Here is an 18,635-nt window from a genome sequence, read left to right on the forward strand (position 1 = left end):
TGATGTGTGTTCAAAAATGATGACAACTGTTCATTATCTTGCAGGCGGGAGCCAGCTCTAACACAGATTCTAAAAACAAAATTTCTTTGCTGCATCAACTCTCTTAAGTTATTAAATCATATTCAGAGATACATCCAGTCTCAGCCATGGAAGAGACCCTGGGGCTCAAGGGCCAGTCCTATCGTCTCACTGCAACCTATCTCTGCAGGGTTGTTGTATGGAGGAGCGGGGAGCACTTGACATACTTCCAAAAGGTGCTTTTTCTAGAGGCAACTGGACTTTCTAGTTTTTCTTGAAGATGTTTTGCTTTTCATCCAAGAAGCTTCTTCAGCTCTTACTGGATGGTGGGAAATGGAAGGCCCCACTATCCAGTCAGAGCTGAAGAAGCTTCTTGGATGAGAAGCGAAACATCTTTAAAAAAACTCCAGAAAGTCCAGTTGCCTCTTGGAAAAAGCACCTTTGGGACAACCATGACCTGGATGGCTGAGAATCTAGATAGACACTTGACAAACTGCCTTAGCTCCTAAATGAAAAGAGAGGACTATCAATCCAATCAATAAGATAGACTGCAACTGACACGGGAGTGTTTTTTTTCTCTCTCTCTCTCTCTCTCTCCCTCCCTAAGTTTGCCTTTGCAAATCAATTAACTGCACATGTTTTTACACCCATAAGCCCCGATTACCTCATGATTTACTGCGGGCACCTGCAGATTCAAACCAACGTTTCCTACCCTTTCTATACACGGGAGTTAGAGAAGTTGAGCGGCAGAATCCATACATCAGGGTTTACCCAACGCCGTTTTCTGAGTGGCCAGAACTCTTTGCCCAACACACTTTGATCCCGTCTGAACCCAGAACACGGATAGGACGAACAGGGGCCCTTCAAGCGAGGAGCCTATAACCTGGAACAGCACAGCTCCCGCCCTCTGTAGTCTACCTCGCAGGGCTATTTTCTCATTTAAGCAGGACGGCGGACGGGGGTGGCAAAGAACAGAACGAGCTTTGCAACCAGGATTGCAGGGTTAAGAGACACCTTCCCCCCCCGGCGTTCTGTCCATGCTCTGGAGCCCTCCATTTTTCTCCAGGGTTTGGAGATATCCACCCACCCCTTGCCTTGGCCAGGCAAGGGACAACCCGCCCCGCCACCAGCCGCCTGCGCGCCCCTCCCCCATCACACAAGTGTATTGTTACTCGATAATTCCCCCCCCCCCCGGTCGCTTCCCTCCTTCCTGCTCTTGCCCCCCCCCGGGGGAAAACCAGGTTGGGCCAGCGGGAGTGACGTCAATGTGGGGGAGGCCGCGGAAGATGGCTGCAGCGGCGGCGGCTGAAGGGGTTGCCCGCTGCAAGAGCGAGCGCAGGGCTGCGGCGGCGGCGAAGCAGCAGGAGGAGGAAGAGGAGGAGGAGGACGAGGAGGAAGAAGGCGCCTGGCTGGCTCGCCTCTCCGGGGCCGGTCGGTCCCAGCTCTGCAGAGCGCAGCGCGAGTGGGAGACCCCCGCCCTGCCCTCGCCCCCGGCTTAGTTGGCCCTTTCTCCCCTTCCGATCGCTCCGGACCCTTCGTCCCCCCGGGGCACCATGAGTTGCTCGGATGATGCCGCGAAGGAAAAATTGCTTTGGAATGTGAAAAAGGAGGTAAGGAAGGCGTGGGGCAGATTTTATTTGTGTGTGTATATGTTATATGTAGATATGTGTAGATGTGTATATGTTAGTGGTCGTGATGCTGATTAGTAAGAGATCCACTGGAGCTGCAAGATTCTTCACTCAACATACAGTCTAAATAGTCGATAGTCAACCATTTGTCTGAAGTAGTATTAGGGAGTTGGGCTAGAAGACCTCCAAGGGTCCTTTCCAACTCTATAAATCTGTTGTTAGTTTCTTTACCTTGCCTTGACCGATTTTGGGAAGGGAGAGTAGGAGAAAACCGGACCGTCCCTCTCTTTCTCTTGCCGAGGTTGGGTTGCATTTTGGGGTTTGCTGTGGTTGGCATCCTACGGTGACTCTGGGGTGGCTACCAGATAAGTCACTAACTGGGAAAGTCCTAGCCTTACGGCTCCTAACCACGAGTTGGACGCTGCTCCGGTCTTAAAAGAAATAACAAGGAAGGCAAGTCATTCGCGGCCGTGTTCGCACGACTCTCTTGCCTGCTTCCCAGCACGGATCTGTTTTCCGCTAGCGCAACCGACCTTAATCCGCCAGCGAGCCACTCGGGTTTGGGTTCATTCAAAAACGCTAAGTTGAAATGAAGTTGGCTTGCATAGTGGCTCCGTGGCTGCTTTCGCACAACCTGTAGTACGTTCGAGCAGAAAACGTTTGACGAAGCTGGTTTAGACCTTGATTTTTCTTTCTTTCTTCCGGCGTAGTGTCTGGTTATGGACCTGGCTGTGTGAATCCAAAGAGTGAGTTAATTCAGTAGGGAAATCCTGAGAGGTGTCTGAAGAAAACCAGTATGTTGTGTGAAACCAATTATTAACACCCTATTCAGGGAATAGAGCTGAATGCACATACACACCAAAAAATGGGGTGAGGATTACAATTTGCAAAGGGCATTTATAGAGCATCTCTTTTGGAGTGAAACTGCAGCTGGTGGATGGTTTCAAAATCTTTGAGAGAGAAATGGATAATTTATCGTTCCTGAATCGAGCAAGTCTGCCTGATTTTGATCAAATATGCACCCTTTACAAGCTCAGAGACTCCTTTGTCTCTCCCTTGTCTAACCAGGTGAGATGAGGGAGGACAAACACAGGAGCCTTTCACCCTTTTCCTAATCATATTTACTTTGGCACAAGCTGTGTTTGATTATGATGCAACTTAGTCAAGCTCATTTTTACCCATCTTCAGCTTGGCAACCAGTCAGCTTTCAGGTTGCCTTTGTGGGGTGTATGCAGGTGGTAATAGAATTTCTGGAATCATGCAACTCAAAAATAGAATATTGTTGTTAAAGGCTGTTTTTCTCTCTCTCTCTCTCTTTTCCATCGAAAGGCTTCTGGTTTATTCCTTGACATGCCTAGTTCAAAAGGGATCAGTTGATGCAAAGGACCTTTTTATGAATAAGATCTTGGAAAGGGAAACAATGTAATACAGGTAGTCCTTGACTTACAATGGTTCAGTTAGTGACCATTCAAAACTACTACGGCACTGAAAAAAGTGACTTTTATGAACATTTTTCAGTGACGACCTGTTCAGTATCCTCATGAATAGGTGATCAAAATTCAGATGCTTGGCAACTGGTTTATATTTATGACCGTTGCAGTGTGATTCTCCTTTTGCAAACTTCAGACCAGCAAAGTCAAAGGGGAAGCCAGATTCACTTAACAATGGGGTCACTAACTTATCAACTGCATTGGTTCACTTAACAACTGTGGCAAGAAAAGTTGTAAAATGGAGCAAAACTCACTTGACAAATGTCTCATTTAACAAGAGAAATTTTGGGCTGGATTGTGGTTGTAAGTTAAGGACTATTTGTATTAGGCAAAATGTTTAGTCTACTGGAGCTGATCAGGGCCAGTCAACTTTGTCTCTGCTGATAAACAAACAAGAGTGCCTCTGAGGGCATGCAGAATATTATTGTCTCACAAAGGACCTGTTGCTGACAGAAATTTTCCTAGGACTGGTGTGATGGTTGTGGGGTCAAAAGAACTAAGTTAGAAAGCTGCCTACATCCTCTGAATCATACATATCAAATCTTAAAGACAGTGATGGAGAAATGCTCCAATCACTGTAAATCTTGGCCTGTTTTATTTATTTATTTAAAAAAATCATCTAAAATCACGATTCAGCATCAAACCCAATTCCTAGAGATTTCATAGATCCATCTATGCAGTTTCCTTGGCATGAAACGATTTGATTTATTACAGCTTCCTTTCAAGTTATTTTTAGGACTTCTCAGTGCTGAAATTTCCTGGTGGTATCCCATCCAAGCACCATCCAAGCACCATCCAAGCACAAACTTGCTTTTTCTAAGATCTGTCAAAGTCCATTAGGGGTATCACCTAATTGGGCTGGAACTCCATTATGCAGTTGGGGCCCTCCAAGGTGTGTCAGGACTACAAAGCCCAACATTTTCAGCCATGGAATTTTGGAGATTATACTCTCAGGTGAAGGTAAAGGCCACTGGCTGACCGTAAGCATGTACATTTGGAAAACATCAGTTTGGGGAAGGTTTGGTATGGCTTAGTGCTGTGTTGCTCAACTTTGGCAACTTTGAAGATGCGTGGACTTCAACTCCCAGAATTCCCCAGCCAGCTGAGAAATCTGGGAGTTGAAGTCCACACGTCTTAGAGTTGCCAAGGTTGAGAAACACTGGCTTAATATATTTAATAGTCTTCATTGCATGCTTATGGCCAACAGTGGCTTTCACTTGGAAAGGAATCTTTTTTTTTTACCTAGAGAATCAAACTGCCAGGTGGTCTGCCTGCTTGGCTCCTGTGCCAGGGTGCAATTAAGAGGGCAGAGAGCTTTATGGCTCTTCAGAAGCTGAGAGGTATGTTGCTGCAGAAGCCTTTATACAAGGAAGATTGCAATTTAATGATCAATCTCTGCAGGAAATTGACAAAGATTTTGTTTGCCTTATTGCTCCAAATCTGCAACAGCAAAATAATTTATGTCCCTGTTCTTGACAAGGAAGATGCTTGGGGTAATCTGCCACTCTGAATAAATTCTTCCGCTCAAGATTTTTTTTAAAAAAGTGTATCTTTCTTGCATCCGGACCGGTTGGTGGAATTTGGGAATTTTCAGTCTAAATCCAACGGCATCTTGTATGGCTGAATTGCCCACCGGTGCATTACTTTCTCAACATGTCGCTGGATGCATTTGAAAATGTTATCTTTAGCTGGCAGAAATGTGATCATATAGGCTTGGGCAGTGTCAGGAGGGGTGTGGGGGAAAGGATTGCAAAGAGCAGAACAGAATGTCCCTTGAATGCATCTTTTAAGAAAAGATGCTTAAAGCCTTTTTCTGCTCCGTTTTCTATGAAAAGGACAGTGATGAGCAATATATGGGCTTTATCGTAATACTCAATTTCTCTATCTTCTTTCATTATCTCCCACCCATCAGTGGCTCTGATCTTGATGACGCAGATGCTACTGTGCTTGCAACTGTGAATCTGTGTTTTGGGCAGGAGGGGCTGTGCAGGCTGGCGGTGGTGGTGGGGAGATCAGCATTCATTCAAAAACTAAAACCTTACCATCTTCTTCGATGTCACCGATGCAATTTAAGTTCTGCTCTTTCCATGGTTCAAACAGGTCGTGGCTGATTAACCGCATGAGCATGAATTCATCCGATAGCCGACTTTAAAAGGGTGCAGCTCCGTGGGTAAATCAGTGTTTTGTTGGGTCTTCAGAGAGCAAAGTCATTATTTCTTTGCTTTACAATGTGGGGTTGCAGCAGTTGTGGGCTCAAAGCAGGCATTCCTTTTTATTAGTCAGAAGGAGAATAATTTGGAATCTATATATAAAAGCGAAATACCACTCACACATCATCACAAAAGCTCCAGAACCGTAAAGCCTACAAACTTGAAATTTGGCAGGTATGTTCCTCTTGGCTTATAGGTGCTCACTAAGAAAGGATAGTATTTCGTATGTTATTATTAACACGCTCTGAAGCTAAGGAATTCTATTCCCCACCTGAAAAGAAATCTGTTCCAAATGCAAAACACAAGCAGAGGAGATGAGTTTCAGTTTCAGTTTTAGTTTCACAGCAGCAACCAGCTTTAATACAGAACAGTTGAGTTAAGCCACGCCCAGACTCCTTGCTGTCTCCTTGCTCACACAGCAAATACTGTTTCAGTTTCCAAACTGCCCTCAACTCTCACACACACTGACAGGACACTAGCCAGTTGAATACCGATGGATGCTGGTAGGCAGAGGCAGAATTCCCCCTCCTTTAATTTGCTCCCCCAAAACTAAGCCCGACCACATAGTTTCTTAGTGAAGTACAGGTATCGAGCTAATCTCTTCTAAAAGACATGTCATGTATTGGATAGACATCTTCCCCCCCCTTGCAGTTTCTCCCACCCCTCCCCTATACAGGTTGTCCTCGACTTAAGAACAGTTCATTTAGTGGCAGTTCAAAGTTACAGTGGCGCTGAATAAAGTGATGTATGATCACACTTACAACCTTTGCAGCATCCCTATGGTCACCGCGATCAAAATTCAGATGCTTGGCAATTGGGACGTATTTATGACGGTTGCTGTTTCCCGTGGCCATGCGATCCCCTGATGAGCAAAGTCAATGGGGAAGCCAGATTCAGTTAACAACCAGGTTACTAACAACATCTGTTCTGACCAAGGCTTCCTGAGACACCAACAAACACACATAAAATCCAAGACACTTTTATTTTAGTTCAACGGCTGTGAATTATCATCATTCACAGCCTGGAATGAGTCTTAACGGGTTATAATTAGTCTCAGGGATGTTTGCCAAAGTTCTGCCAACGACTAAAGTCCCAAATTAGTCTTTCCAAAACCAAACAGAGAACAAATTCACCATGGAACTTTTAGAGTCCAAACCGATCAGAGTGAACGACGTTGCTTCCTGCAAAGGTTTTCCTACCTTTGCACTTCCGTTATACCTTACGGGAAGAACAATCACCTCCAAGCCTTACTCCCAAGTTGCCCCTTTTGTCTTAGCTGCTCTTGCCTTTTAGTAGCTCTGCGCACTGGGAACAGGCTCCCCTTGTTCCTCTGCCTCGCTGCTGCCAGATTCTGGAGGCTCCGGCGTCAGCACACAACTCCCAGATGGCCCTGGCCCCATCTCTGCATCAGACGCAGGACCCTCCTCTGAGTCCTCCCCAGACTCCCAGACTGGTCTCAGATTCTGCTGCCATCTGCATTGGTGAACTACAACAATATCTGCAGTGATTCACTTAACAACTGAGGCAAGAAATACCATAAAACGGGGCAAAATGTTGGGCTGAATTGTGACTGTAAGTCAAGGACTACTAGTATAATCCACATATTTTTCCTGTCATTGGAGAGTAACATTTCCCATATCCCAAATCTGTATGTGATTCCAGATAAGTGTGAGAGTGTGAATGGGAGAGAGAGGGCGGGGATAGGGGAGAGAGAGATCATAAAATCAGGCAAAATTCACTTAAATGTCTCACTTAGCAACAAAAATTTGGGGCTTTTGGGGGTTACAAGTCGAGGATTACCTGTAGTTTGAGATGTAAGCATATTTTAAAAATATAATAAAGTGAGCCTGGTTTCATAGAGCATCAACATGGTGTCATTAAATATTGGAAATGTTTAAGACTTGCATATATGGTAGTTGCTTAATTCGTTTCAACTGTTTTGTATGCATCAAAACTAGCTGAAGGGAATCCACGAAATCTTCTTAAAAACATGCAAATCATTCAGAAGCCTATGCTCTTTTTATACAACTTTGTTATATTTCAAGAAAAACTACAAAATACCAATATAAAGAGCAAAATAGTCAGAAGGGGAAAAAGTTAAAAAGTAAAAAGAAATGGGGAAACTATTATGCGTAGGAGAAGATCAGGCTGAGCCTGAGGGAGGCGTCAAATGCACCATAAGTCAAGAGTCCCTGGTGGTATTCTACCAGTTCGGCCCGGTTCTAGCGTACCGGTAGCGCTGAAAATCGGCGGAGATTGAACCGGTTCTCTCTGAAGAGCTGCTGGAGTCGCTGTTGGGCCACCTGCTTGTCTGGGCTCCCATACTAACCTTTATGTCCTGCTTTTGAAGCACAGCTGTTTTGCGTGGTACAGCAGATTGCCGTGCGTCAGCTGCTGAAGCAACAGGGAGAATGCAGGATTGCAGGAGGTGAGTCGGAAAGCCTCTGCACCTGTGCAAAGTGCGTGTTTGGTACGCGCGCACAAAGTGTGCTCACTAAGCCACGCTCACTGAACCGGAGGTAATCTATTTTGAAAGGTACCACTGCCCTGCAGACCCACAAGAGATCTGACTGCAGCCCACCTTAAATTCCTTTCTACTCTTATCTCCTGCTAATTTCCCTTGGCTGTTAGTGGTTCAGATTCTTCTAGAGAGCTTATGGTTGCAATAAATCTTTATATTCGTTATATTCGCCTGCATCTCCTGATTTCCTGGCACCTAATGTGTGTGTGTGTGTGTATGTGTTGGGAAGAAATGACATTAACTTTCCTTAGTACCAATATAATTATATAATCAGATAATCTCTTACTCTGAGGTAAATCTATGCTTCTCCACTGATTTTGCTTGTCAGAAGGTCACAAAACGTGATTACATGACCCCAGGACACAGCAACCATCCTAAATATGAGCTTGCCAAGCATCTGAATTTTGATCACATGACCATGGGGATGCTGCAATGGTCCTAAGTGAAAAACAGTCATAAGTCACATTTTTCACTGCCTCTGTAACTTTGAACGGTCAATAAACAAATTGTTGTAAATTGGGGATTACCTATATTGTCACCATCATCATCATCATCATTATTATTATTTGACACAAAAAACAACAATGTACACAGCAAATGAGATAACCATGCTGGGTTTTGTATCACAAATCATTAGTCAAACACTTCCCAAGGGTTTAGGACTGCGTGGTGTATCAGCGGATTATGCGAGCAGGTCCCAGTAAGGTGGCCTTCTGCAGCTGACCAGTGGTGATTTTGTCAGCACCAATTGTTTTCAAGTGCTTGCCTAGGTCTTTAGGCACAGCACCCAGTGTGCCGAGTATCACTGGAACCACCTGCACTGGTTTATGCCAGTCTCTGCAGTTCGATTCTCAAGGACTGATATCTGGTGATTTTTTCAAGTTGTTTCTCGTCGATTCTGCTGTCGTCAGGTATGGCAATGTTGGCAATCCACACTTTTTTCTTCTCCACAATCATGGTATCTGTGGTATTGTGTTCCAAAACTTTGTCAGTCTGTATTCGGAAGTCCCACAGTAATTTTGCATGCTCATTTTCGACCACTTTTTCAGGCTTATGATCCCACCAGTTCTTTGCTACAGGCAGATGGTAGTTGTGACACAAATTCCAGTGGACCATCTGAGTGACTGTGTTGTGACATTGTTTGTAGTCAGTCTGAGCGATTGTCTTACAATTGCTCAGTATGTGATTGATGGTATCATCTGCTTCTTTGAAGAGTCTGCATTTGGAGTCATCAGCAGCTTTTTCTATTCTGGCTTTGATTGCATTCATTCGGATAGCTTGTTATTATTATTATTGTTGTTGTTATTCTTCCACCAAGCAAAGTCAACAGGCAAATCCAGATGCATGTCATGAAAGCACGGTCTACTTAACAGCTGGAATATTTCACTTAACAACCGTGGCAAAAAAAAAGGCTGTAAAAATCTGGTGTGCCTCACTTAACAGCCACCTTGCTTAGCAACCTACATTCTTGCCCCCAATTGTCATAAATGGAGGACTGCCTATTTTGCATTGGAAAGAAGAGAAATGGCTGGTGGGCTCGCTTTCATAAAGCCTAGAATAGTTGCTGGTCAAAACCTCATGAAGCATTTTTATAAACTTCTATGTAATTGCTTTCTTTTTTTAAAAAAAAAAGTATTTCATTCTTTGCAGGGCTCGATTGTAAATCTCCTTCTGTGCTCTTTAAATGTTTAAATGTAAAGGTGTTAAGTAAACAAAATGAAGGAATCTAATTGAATTCTGCTGAAATCAGCCTTGTCTTTTCCCATATTGAAGCATTTTAAAGGGAAGCTCATAACGCCGCTTGGAAATTTGACTTGAGTTGCTTGCTTTTAAGCCCCTGTGTCTTAACAATTCGCTTTCCTGTGACAAAATGGAAAGGGGACACCAAGTTCTACAAAACAGCATGCTGTTCAGCAGGCCTGTCCATCAGATCCCGGATCTCTCTGCTTCCATTAACAGCTTATGTCAGAGGTCCCCAAACTTGGCAACTTTAAGACTTGTGGACTTCAACTCCCAGAATTCTCCAGCGAGCTATTCTGAGAGCTGAAGGCCACAAGCCTTAAAGTTGCCAAGTTTGGAGACCCCTGGCTTAAGTGATCTGGTTACTCACAGCCATCAAAGTTTCTAACACAGGTAGCTTTTTAAAGGATCACCATCTTTCCCAGCAGGAGAGTGAAACTGGAGAAGGCCTGTCTTGCATCCCAGAAAGATTGGCTTCTGAATGAGAATAACAAGTCTTAGAATAACAGAGTTGGAAGGGACCTGGGCCTTAATCCAACCTCCTGCCCAAGCAGGAAATCCTACACCACTTCAGACAAAGGGTTGTCCAATCTCTTCTTTAAAACCTCCAGTGCTGAAGCATTCACAGTTTCTGGAGGCAAGCTGTTCCATTGATTAATTGTTAAATTTCTCCTTAGTTCTGGGTTGCTTCTCCCCTTGATTAGTTTCCACCCATTGCTTCTTGTCCTGCCTTCAAGTGCTTTGGAACAGTGGTCGCCAACCAGTGGGCCGGGGACCACTGGTGGTCCATGAGAAAATTTTGGTGGTCCGCAGAGAAATCTCACCCCCAAAGCATCCCTCAAAGCAATTAATCCAGGCTGCACAGGAACACAAGGCTGCGCCGCCCACATGGCCTAAGGGAACACAAGGCTTATATTGCTTGCATTGCGAACAACACGAGATAGTGAGGGGAGGGGGGAAAAAGTGGAGGGGGGAACTTGCCCCACGTGCCTGGCCTGGCCACCGGGCTGCTTCTTTCTGCTTCTTTCTTCTTCTGCTTTTGACTGCACGCAAGGAAAGCAGAAATTTTTTTTCTTTCTCTCCCCCAAACTCCACCAGAAATGAGTCTTTGGGACCCTGCAAGGAATCTTGCTCCAAGAGGCTGCGCCGGTGTGACAAATCTCACAAAGACTCATTTCTGGTGGAATTTGGCGGGGAGAGAAAGATAGACTTCTGCTGCTTCTGCTGCTTTCTTTGCATGAAGCCAAAACTCACTCACTCACTCACTCACTCTCTCTCTTTCTCTCTCTCTCTCTCTCTCCCCTGAGAACGGAGCTGGAAATGGTATCCTTTGGTCCCAAATAAAGAATGATTGATTGGTAGGAAAACGGGGTGGGAAATTTTCCTGCAGACTTTTTTTGGGGATTTTCCTAGGGTCTCTGCTCTGAGTTTGGTGGTCCCTGAGGTCCAAAATATTGGCGACCCCTGCTTTGGAAAATAGCTTGATTCCTTCTTCCTTGTGGCAGGCTCTCAAATCCTGGAACACTGCTGTCATATGTCACCCTAGACCTTCTTTTCATCAGACTACACATATCCAGTTCCAGCAACTGTTTTAGCCTCCAGTCTCCTAATCATCTTTGTTGCTCTTCTCTGCACTCTTTCTAGAATCTCACCGTCTTTTTTACATCGTGGCGACCTTGACTGAATGCAGTATTCCAATCATCTTCTGAAATGGGGCAAGGAAAGTCCCCTTTAGCAAAGCATTTCAGATCCTGGAGATTTTCCAACTGTTTGGAAAATCAGAGGACTGTTCCCTCATCCCCACTCCTCATGGGCTAATAATATTTATTTTTAAACGATGGGACATCTGGTGGGAAATGTCTATGGAGATTCTCAGTCCTCCAGGTCATGGTCAAAGGTGTTTTTTCAAAAGGCAACTGGGCTTTCTTCATCTTTCCTTGAAGAGGTTTCACTTCTTATGCAAGAAGCTTCTTCGATTCTGACTTCATTCTGACTTTTTCTGGGGTGTGTGTGTGTGAATTGCTGAAGAGTGAATCAGAATGAGTTTAGGAGTGAGCATTGGCGAAAAGCAGCAGCGGAATGATTATTCCCAGATTGCTCAAGTTGCCTTCACACATTGCCTGTATTTCAAGCCTGCTTGCTTTCCCAGCTTGTCTGTTGCCAGCTGCCTGGTGAGCAACACAGCTTGAAAAGGGGAAAAGGAAATCAGCTCTCCAGGCACCTCACAGTCCGTAGAAGTTTCCACGTTTTGTTCAAAAGCTGTTGCAGCAGAAAAACACAGTTGGTAGGTTTTGTTTTTTTTCCGTCTTTGTTTTCTCATTCCTGGCTGTGAAGCCTCATGGAGGAAGAGAAATGAGGTTGGATGGTGGAGCCCAAATGCATGAGTAGAGACTGATGTGATTTGGAGTAGAGAATAATAGAATAACAGAATTGGAAGGGACCTTGGAGATCTTCTAGTCTAACCCCCTGCTCAAGCAGAAAACCATTTCAGACAAACACTGGTCCAGTCTCTTCTTAAAAGCCTTGATGGGTCATCTCTCAGAGGTATTTCCTGCTGTTTATCATGATGCTCTCAATAGCTCTTCACATCCATTCCCAGTTGCAAAGCCTTTTGGCAACCCATCCACGTTCTAACCAAAGAGATCACGAATCTGTCTTCTGGAGACTCAAGTCCAATGGGCCTTTTGCTTTCTTCAGAACTGTGCTCACCAGAGAGGGCAGCTTAACTCCTCTTGTGGCCACTTGTTCTGAGCAAATCGCTCTGGATGAGCTAATGTGCAGGATCATAGAACATGGAATATCAGAGTTGGAAGGGATCTTGAAGGTCTTGTAGTCCAACCCTCTTCTCAAGCAGGAGACTGTACTCTATATCAGGGGTCCCCAACCACCGGGCCCCGAACCGGTACTGGTCCGTGGGTCATCTTGTACCGGGCCGCAAAGAAGTGGGCGGCGCCATCTTGTTTCGACAGCACTTGAGAAAGTGCTTCTGGGTGAGCTTGTCTGTCGTTGGTTGGAAAGCGGCGTTTGGGTGCTGAAGGAATCCTCGCGCCTTAGTTTTGTCGAAGAAGAGGGGGCGGCTTCGAACGAAGAGCCATCCTGATGGCGGTAGAGTCTCGCATTACTCAGGAGGAGATTAAGAAAGACCCCGAAAAGCCCATCGACTGTGAGAAGGTACAAAGGAGGAGTTGAAGGTGGCGGGGAGAAGTGGGGGACGGCTGGCTGGCCGGTCGCTTGGCTCGCCTTGCCTTGGTCGTGCGTGCTGATGCCGGTACCGGTCTGTGGATTGTACCGGTCCGTGGTACAAAGAAGGATGGTGACCACTGCTCTATATTATTTCAGACAGGTGGCTGTTCAGTCTCTTCTTAATTGCCTCCAGTGAGGGAGTGCCCACAACTTCTGAAAGCAAGCTGTTCTATTGATTGACTGTTCTCACTGTCAGGAAACTGCTCCTTAGTTCTAGGTTGATTAATTTCCATCCATTGTTTCTTGTCTTGCGTTCGGGCACTTTGAAAAAAAGCTTGACTCCCTCTTTTTTGTGGCAGCCCTTCAGATATTGGAACACTGCTGTCATGTCACCTCTGGTCCATCTTCTCACTAGGCAAGCCATACCCAATTCCTGCAACCGTTCCTCATATATTTCAGTCTCCAGTCCCCTAATCACCCTGGTTGCTCTTCTCTGCATTTTTTCCACAGTCTCAACATCTTTTTTATAATGTGGTGACCAAAACTGGATGCAGCTTCCTTGCTTGCAATGATATTTCCTACTGAATGCCAATCCTGGAATATTGTACAGATTTTTCATAAAATTTAAGTATTATCATATTTATGGTAACGTGATAGCAATAAGCACATAAACATGCTTTTTCCCCAAATTTTGATCTCCTCTTCCTCTCCGTCTAGCATTCAGAATAGCTTGCAGCAACAACACTAATTATAAAAGATAAAAATAAAAGCAGTGCCATTAAATTGTTCCCATCCTGATGTCATCTAGGTTCATGCAATTGGTGGAAATTAAGATATAAAAGATTGAGAATCTCTGATGTAGATGGACACCTGTTTTGTTATGTCACCCTGGGCTTTTTTTTTTCTCAGAAATGGATGGTTATGTAGCTACCTGGTATCAGGCTGGAGCAAATTTGGCAGCTGTTTAATTTAAAAGCCAAGAAGATGAATGTTTTTGACTCGGAGTTGGAGATGATTACTGAAAAGCACCATGGACAGCAGGAGAAATCAATTAATCGTGGACCAAATAAAGACAAACTGCTCCCGTAAAACTATAACTCACAAGGAGAAACTCGTAGGTCTTGAACCTGTGGTGCAAGTGCAATGATGGGTTAGGGCAGGGGTCTCCAAACTTGGTGACTTTCAGGCTTGTGATTTCGATGTGGCTGGCTGAGGAATTCTGGAGAGTTGAAATCCACAAGCCTTGAAAGTTGCTAAGTTTGGAGAGCCATGAGTTAGGGAAAATACAATTCTTTGCAGCTTCTTTTTTTATATCTTCAAAGTCTTGACTTTCACACAGCACTTAATCACACTTTGGAATTTACTAACATGATTTGTGGTGTTGGGCACCATCTTGGCTGGCTTCACAAAAGGTTGGACCAACTCATGAAGTCATGAGAGTCATTCAGTGATCTTAGCATAGGTGGCTGCCTCTGAAGGTCTTCTTCTAAGAGATTGGTGGACTTCCTTGTAGAATTGGTCAGTCACTGCACGAAGAGGTTACTGGACTGAATGATCCAGAGGTCCAATCCAGCAGAAAATGGCTTATGTGGCGATGATTGCTGGCAACTAGCTGGACAATGTTCCAATATTTGAGGGGCTCCTACAAAGATGAAGAGGTAAACTATTTTCCAAAGCATCAAAAGGCCAGACAAGAAACAACGGATGGAATCTAACCAAGGAGAGAAGCAACCTAAAACTAAGGAGAAATTTCCTAACGGTGAGAGCAATCAACCAGTGGAATAGCTTGCCCTCAGAAATTATGGGTGCTCCATCACTGGAGGCTTTCAAAAAGAGACAGGACATCCATTTGTTAAAATGGTATAGGGTCTCCTACTTGAGCAAGGGGTTGGACTAGGAGACCTCCAGGGTCCCCTCCCATGCTATCATTCTGTGTTCTAAGTCCATGGGGTTTTGTGGGGAGAACATTTTCAGAAGGGTCGATGGAGATTCTCAGTCATCCAGGTCATAATTGTTCCAAAGGTGCTTTTTTTGCAAGAGGCAACTGGACATTCTTGGTTTTTTTTTCTTTGAAGATGTTTCGCTTCTCATCCAAGAAGCTTCTTCAGCACATTCAGTTGCCTTATTCAGTTTCCTCTTGAAAAAAAAAACACCTTTGGGACAATTTTCAGAAGGGGTTCTTAGGCTGAGAAAGAATGAGAGGCACAAAGATCCTCAATTGGCTCTGTGCCTAAGACAGGACAAGAAATTCATGTTCTCCTAGTAGTTTCTAGCCTGGTGTCTTTAAGCACTACACCAAACAGACTGTTTCTGGAAGTAGCAGAAAACACAGATTGAAACGTCAAACATTACAAATGCAGAAATTAAGCTTAGATTGGTCTCACCTAATTAAACGAAGAAACTATTCAAGGTCCTTTCTGGGGCATTACATACATTGCATTGCCAATTTGGGGCTCAGATTGGATGGTTATGGCCTGATTATCTGCTTTGGGTTTCTGTTGTTGAAGCTAGAACTAATTTGTTTTATAGTTGCACACTGCCTGGTGGAACCAATTTGGTGAGTTGGCCATCAAGTCATTATCCTAGTGACTACCTAGAAAGATTGTCTCTGGGATGATATGTTCCTTAACCCAGTGGCCCCCAACCACCGGGCCCTGGACCGGTACCGGTCCGTGGATCATTTTTTACCGGGCCGCAAAGAAGTGGGTGCCGCCACCTTGTTTCGACGGCGCTTGAGAAAGTGCTTCCGGGCGAGCTTGTCGGTCGTCGGTTGGAAAGCGGCGTTTGGGTGCTGAAGGAATCCTCGCGCCTTAGTTTTGTCGAGGGGGGGCGGCTTCGAACGAAGAGCTGTCCCAATGGCGGTGGAGTCTTGCATTAGGAGGAGATTAAGAAAGAGCCCGAAAAGCCCATCGACAAAGGTACAAAGGAGGAGTTGAAGGTGGCGGGGAGAGGCGGGGGACGGCTGGCTGGCTGGTCGCTCGGCTCGCCTTGCCTTGGTCATGTGTGCTGATGCTGGTACTGGTCCGTGGATCGTTTTGTGATGCCGGTACCGGGCCGTGGGACAAAAAAGGTTGGGGGCCACTGCCCTAACCTGTTCCTTCTGCTCTTTCAATGGTGACTTTCTGGAGAATTCTGGGAAGTCTTAAAGTTGCCAAGTTTGGGGACCCCTGCTTTACATTATTGCTTAGCATAATGGATGACTTTTTCTGCTATCCAGGTAGTCCTTGACTTACAACAGTTCTTTTTAGTGGCTGTTCAAAGTTATAACAGTATGGAAAAAAGTGACTTATTATGACCGTTTTTCACACTTAAGACCATTGCCACATCCCCATGGTCATGTAAACAAAACTCAGAGGCTGGGCAACTGGTTCATATTTATGATGGTTGCAGTGTCCTGGGGTCATTTTTCTTTTTTTATATATAAATTTATTGATTTTACAATTAAAACAAACTGACAACACAGACACAAATGAAAAAAAAGAGAAAAAAGGGAGAAGAAAATAGAAAGAAAAAATAGAAAACAATTAAAAACATTCTCATCTTCAACAGTTTGTAAGACCTCTTTTTTTTATCCTTAATTTATGCCATATACACACACCTAATCTTTACATTTATCTGTGTATCATTTTTCAACCTTCTGACAAGCAAAGTCAATGGGGGAGCCAGATTCACTTGACAACCATGTTCCAAACTTAACAACCTCCATGATTCATTTAACAAATATGGCAATAAAGTTCATTAAATGGGGCAAAATTCATTTAACAGATGGCTCACTTAGCAACAGAAATATTGGAAGACTGCTATTATTTCTCCACTAGTCCTTTTCTTCACTAGACTAGCCATGCCCAGTTCCTGTAACCGTTCTTCATGTGTTTTAGTCCCCAGTCCCCTCATCAGTGGTGGGATTCAAAAAAAATTATTACTGGTTCTGTGGGTGTGGCTTGGGTGTGATGTGGCTTGGTGGGCATGGCAAGGGAAGGATACTGCAAAATCCCATTCCCTCCCCACCCCACTAACCTGATTTCCTGCTCCGTTCTCCTATGCAGGGCAACAAAAGAAGATCCAGCCGATCAGCTGGGACTCGGGAGGCAGAGAATAGATGGGGGCGGGGCCAGTCAGAGGCGGTATTTGCCGGTTCTCCGAACTACTCAAAAGTTCCACTACCAGTTCTTCAGAACTGTTCAGAACCTGCTAAATAACACGTCTGCCCCAATCATCCTGGTTGCTCTTCTCTGTACTTTTTCTAGAGTCTCAACATCTTTTTTATAATGTGGTGACCAAAACTAGATGCAGTACTCTAGGTGTGGTCTTACTTAGGCTTTATAGAGTGGTATTAGTACTTCTCTTGATCTTGATTGTATCCCTCTGTTAATGCAACTTAGGATTTCATTGGCTTTTTTGGCTGCTGCTGCTGCACACTGCTGGCTCTTATTTAGCTGGTTGTCCACTAAGACTCCAAGATCCCTCTCACAGTTACTGCTATTGAACCTGGTTCCATCAAGTCTATATGTGTACTTTTTGGTTTTATTGTCTAAGTGTAGGACTTTACTTTTCTCTATGTTAAATTTCATTTTATTAGATACGGCTCAGCGTTCTACTCTGTGAAGATCCATCTGGATCTTGAGCCTATCTTCTTGGGTGTTAGCTATTCCTGCCAGCTTAGTATCATCTGCATATACCCACAGAGCTGTTTGGAGATATTTTCAGGTGAAGATGAAGTGAATGCTTACCCCCATGGCCTGTTTTTGGCCCGCAAAGACACCTCAGGCTGGTCCTTCGATATTTCCAGGTCGGCCCTGTGAGCCAGATCTAAGCAACCCACAAGCCTGGCATAGACCTTTGGGCTACTCATGATCAAATTCAAAGTTATGACGGCCATGTCACTGTGTTTTATGGTACTTCCAGTTTTAAACAAAATCATGTCATAGCAAACATTGAGTTTGCTTAATAACCACAGCATTCACCTAAGAACTGTGACATAAAAGCCATAAAATGGCGTCGGTCAGGTAGAATTCAGGCTGTCCTGGTGATTGGCCTAAAGTCATTCCTAAGGCTTTCATGCCTAAGGCAGGACTAGAACTCCTGCTCTCCTGGTCAGCACTTTAACCACTATATCAGACTGGCTCTTCTGTTCTGGTATTTCACACATTCCTCCATGGTGTTCGTTCTTTGCAAACTTTGTGGTTCCCCAAAGCATGGAAATGCTCTTGCCTGTAAACATCATAGTAGGAGATGGGTGTAAAGTCTGTGGCAGTCCAAAATCAGGAAGAATCATGCAGCATCTTTTCCACCTAACAAATTTTATGACGAGGCAGAAATCTTTGCAAGTTACAGCTGACTTGATTCAACAAATAAAACTGCCTGGAGGCAATTGCCTGTAGGTGATGCTACTGGTTATCTAAGGATCCCTGCACAGAGAATAAATGGGCAGTTAACCTGTAACATAACAGATTTACTGTGAAGATAAATACAACAGAGCTAGCCAATACAAATACTATGCATATTATTACCAATCTCTACTGTTATTAAAAGATTAGGGGCAGGATTGTTGTTGTTTTGTTGTTGCACTTAAAAAATGGCAACACACAAATAGCACTTAGCAATAGCATTTCAATTTATATAGTTTTACAGCCCTCTCTAAGCAGTTTACAGAATCAGCATTATTTCCTCCAACAATCTGGGTCTTCATTTTATTGACTTTAGAAGGCTGGAAGGCTGAGTCATCCTTGAGCTGGTTAGGATCGAACCCCTGGCAGTGGGCAGAGTTAGCCTGCAATACTGCATTTTAACCACTGTGACACCATGGCTACTACCTGCCAGAAACCTATCGCCACCTACCACCCAG

At 44.4% G+C, this 18,635-nt stretch overlaps 1 protein-coding gene across 3 annotated transcripts in view; it reads left to right on the plus strand.

Moving 5' to 3' along the window:
* The first annotated feature begins 1,276 nt into the window (after positions 1 to 1,276).
* SGSM2 (small G protein signaling modulator 2) overlaps positions 1,277 to 18,635 on the plus strand; it is a 135,076-nt gene continuing 117,717 nt past the window's right edge. For 2 of the 3 annotated variants that reach the window (XM_026710171.2, XM_026710173.2), the window contains exon 1: positions 1,277 to 1,628. In XM_026710171.2, the coding sequence (XP_026565956.1) occupies positions 1,572 to 1,628 (57 nt within the window). In that variant the 5' untranslated portion in view covers positions 1,277 to 1,571. The remainder of the gene's footprint in view (positions 1,629 to 18,635) is intronic. The other variant, XM_087926096.1, reaches the window with a different exon arrangement.

This window comes from Pseudonaja textilis, chromosome 1 (assembly GCF_049901715.1).
Source record: "Pseudonaja textilis isolate UNSWEBS1 chromosome 1, rPseTex1.2, whole genome shotgun sequence".
Taxonomy (NCBI): Eukaryota; Metazoa; Chordata; class Lepidosauria; order Squamata; family Elapidae; genus Pseudonaja; species Pseudonaja textilis.